Consider the following 3,306-nt stretch of genomic DNA (forward strand, 5'->3'; position numbering starts at 1 on the left):
AGTTTACTTATTACATATCCATACCTGGTTAGAGTTGGTACAAGAAACAAGATTATGATACAGATGAAGCATACTAATAATGACCTTTTGATAACATCTTTGAGAATTTTCTGATACAGACTAGTTCCATTCCTTGTCTTGTATGTACAAGTACCTCTGTCCTCTCGGGTACCTGGTAGTCGGGAAATTCAGTTGCGATCAGTTGATTTAATTTGGCATTGTTGGAGACCCACGACTGGAGAGGCATATTGGCTCCCATTAATTCTCGATTGGCCTCATGGTATATGTTCAACAGTTTACTCTCACTGCTGGTTGTTCCTTGAAAATTATCCACATGCAAGTTTTTACTAATTTCTGTTTTGTTTGGGCTATTGGACTTCTTCAAGTGCATATCTAAGGTAGCTTGAAGCAGAAACGGTGAGGAAGTGGCCCCAAACAAAACAGATGCAAACCTGTAAGTGATTAATTCACTGTTTGGATCGTTAGGATCCTTGATCCATAGGAACTTTGTGTAGTTCCGGTCTTCTTCTTAGAGACCTACCCTAAGGAAAGCCTTGCTGATGTCGACCGTATATCCGTAAGTCCCAATATGGAACTTTAACAACACGTCATATAGCCTTTGTCTCAGGCTAGGGCCAGTTTGAAGGCAGTCATTTAACGAAACACTACTCTGCCTCGTCATAGAGCTGCAAGTAAATACTATCCGCAGTGGGGTAGTAGCAGAATTTTTCAGTACAAGGTGGTGTGGCAGGTAGTGCCCTTCCTTTGGGTTATCATTAGTGACAACTTCCATAAATTTATCGAGTTGCTTCTGTAATATTTCATGATACAACTTCAAGTTCTCAGGCTGTCTTTGTAAGTGCAACACCTGTGATCTTAATTGGTTATGTGCCATAAAATGGTTGACGAGTAGCTGAGGGTGATTCAGCTTCCATGGTAACCTGACCCAGTATTGATTATATCTGTAGATAAATGAGTCCAGGTATTGTTTGTAAGTCCAGTCGTCATCTGGGCTAGTTTGTTCAGGGACAATGCTGAGAGTTGCCAGGTCCCATAGTTTATGTACAGGGGGATCAAGCTCATCCTCGGACATGTCTCTGAATTGCAGTGGAGACTGGTCTCTAAGTCATGCATCCATTACTGGTTTGGCAAGTTGGCGGTCTACAGGTGCGGGTTGTTTCAGCCGTAATACTGGGCCTGTTAGCAAATAGCCACCTGCAGATGGTAACAAGCTCATTCCTTGTTTTTCTTCCTTTCCTTTGATAAACTTATGGTAGACATCTAATCCCATAAGGATTCCAATAGTAGTGTAAAGTGCGACTAGAACCGCGCGCACCAGCTGCCAGGTGGCACTCCGGTGAGTGGCACCCGACAGGTGGTTCGCAGGTGTCTAGTCACACAGGGTTTTGGGGGATTTTCCCGGAAGTTTGGCGTGTTTCGGACGCGTGTGAGCGTCCTGTGTTTGGGTATGTGGTCAGGAAAGAGAGTAAGTTATGTTGTTGGATGGCAGGTGGTGCGCATCGTTGCCGTCGCGGCGCGTCGTTGCCGTCGCAGCCCGTCGTCGTCGTCGCGGAGGGTTTGGGAGGGGAATTTCCCGGAAGTTTGGCGCATGTCAGACGCGGTGAGCAGGTGCAGCCTCTCGCTCTAGACACAAAGGAAATTTCTGGGAAGATGTGGGAATTTCTGGGAAGACGTATGAAAATACAAGGATAAGAGTGGAATATGAGGAAGGAGTTTGTCATAGACTTAATCCTGTGTGATGATGATGATAATAGTTTGATGATCGTGAGTAGAGGATGAGAGGGGATCCAACATAGTGTATATGTTGTTTGGAGAGGGGGGAGAGGAGAACCCCCATACCTGAGAGGAACGCCTGGACGTCCATTAGCTTCCCTACAGGAAGTCGTAAGTGGGAGAGGAGTGTACGAGAGAGCACCCTCCTGCGGAAGTGGGGCCATTTGTCTAAAGGGTTTTCGTTGTCTTCAGAGTGGAGATGTTCGCCCCACGGCGGGTCCTCATACACTGTGGATTCGTTAAGGAGGGGAGCGAAGTACATACGACAGACCCTCACCTGTCAGCCATCAATCACTCCCACCCCTCATCCCCACCCGCTCCCATACCATCAACCATTGTTCTGTGCATTCCCTTTTAGTATGTGTAAGCTATATCGTAACATGATCAACGAACCTTCCCACCACGCTAGTCAACCAGCCAATCTCTAGAACGGGTTCAGGTAGTAGTCAGACCGATTGGGAGTCATTCATCCACTCCAACGATCCTTCCCGATACGCTAGTCAATCAGTCAATCTGTAGAAAGGGAAAAGGTTATAAGTTTCGTTGTTGTCAATGTTGTAAACATAAATACAGTCATTATTATGTTCATCATTCAATCCTACATAAAGTATTACTCACCGCAGTATCATCCTAGCCAACTTCGTCACACAGCGATTCACACTCAGCATCACTACCATTTAAGCAGAATGTTTGCTTACACACAGGCATTTTCATCTGAGCGTAATTGAATTTCAACACTTTTTCATCATTCTTGCGAAAATGACCATATTTAAACGCTTCATCAAAGTGAAGCAGGGCGGCCTCTAAGCCTAGTCTGCAAAAATGATATGCAAAATAAACGGCATAATTCCCACAGAAGTAACTATTCAAGGATTGAATCCTTTTCTTCATAATATATAGGGTATAGTCTTGGAAGTAAGACATAAACTCTTCGAAATATCTTGAATAAGATCCTATTGCAGGATTGGCATAGCTGTCTAGTATAACTATCTCGCTTCTACCTTCATCCTTATTTACATAGAATGTTATCCAATGGCCCATTTTATTACGAGAACCAGAGTCCAGAGTGTTCATTATGAACACCACAGGTCATTTTTTATGTATTTTTATCCTTATTTTCCGTACGTCATCAGCTAGGAAACATCCTAGATAGTCTACCCTAGCACCTAAATTACTTCTGATAGCCACATTTATTTCCAAACAATTCATATTAGTATTTTATCCTCGCATATCGCAAATAACGCGACGATCCGCGTTAATGCTGATCACACGTGTTGTAGAGCCGTAAACTAGAATGACTTTATTTCTAGCCACTCCGCGTTTAAATTCCAAAGCGATCCGCAGATTAAATATATTAAATTCCAAAGCGATCGGGATGGTGTCATCGATATCCTCGGGTTGTAAATTAAAGGCTAGTATGGTTCCACCATTCACATATGTGTCATAAGATAATATATTGTCTTTATCGAAGCCTAAGGCTTGTAATGCTGTGTAATACAACTTGGCGCAGTT

At 43.5% G+C, this 3,306-nt stretch overlaps 1 protein-coding gene across 1 annotated transcript; it reads right to left on the bottom strand.

Moving 5' to 3' along the window:
* Positions 1 to 529: 529 nt before the first annotated feature.
* On the bottom strand, positions 530 to 1,093 carry LOC138361065 (uncharacterized). The gene has a single exon (XM_069320540.1). It carries the CDS (start codon positions 1,091 to 1,093, stop codon positions 530 to 532), a length of 564 nt encoding a protein of 187 aa, XP_069176641.1.
* Positions 1,094 to 3,306: the final 2,213 nt, after the last annotated feature.

Source organism: Procambarus clarkii, unplaced genomic scaffold (genome assembly GCF_040958095.1).
Source record: "Procambarus clarkii isolate CNS0578487 unplaced genomic scaffold, FALCON_Pclarkii_2.0 HiC_scaffold_163, whole genome shotgun sequence".
Lineage (NCBI taxonomy): Eukaryota > Metazoa > Arthropoda > Malacostraca > Decapoda > Cambaridae > Procambarus > Procambarus clarkii.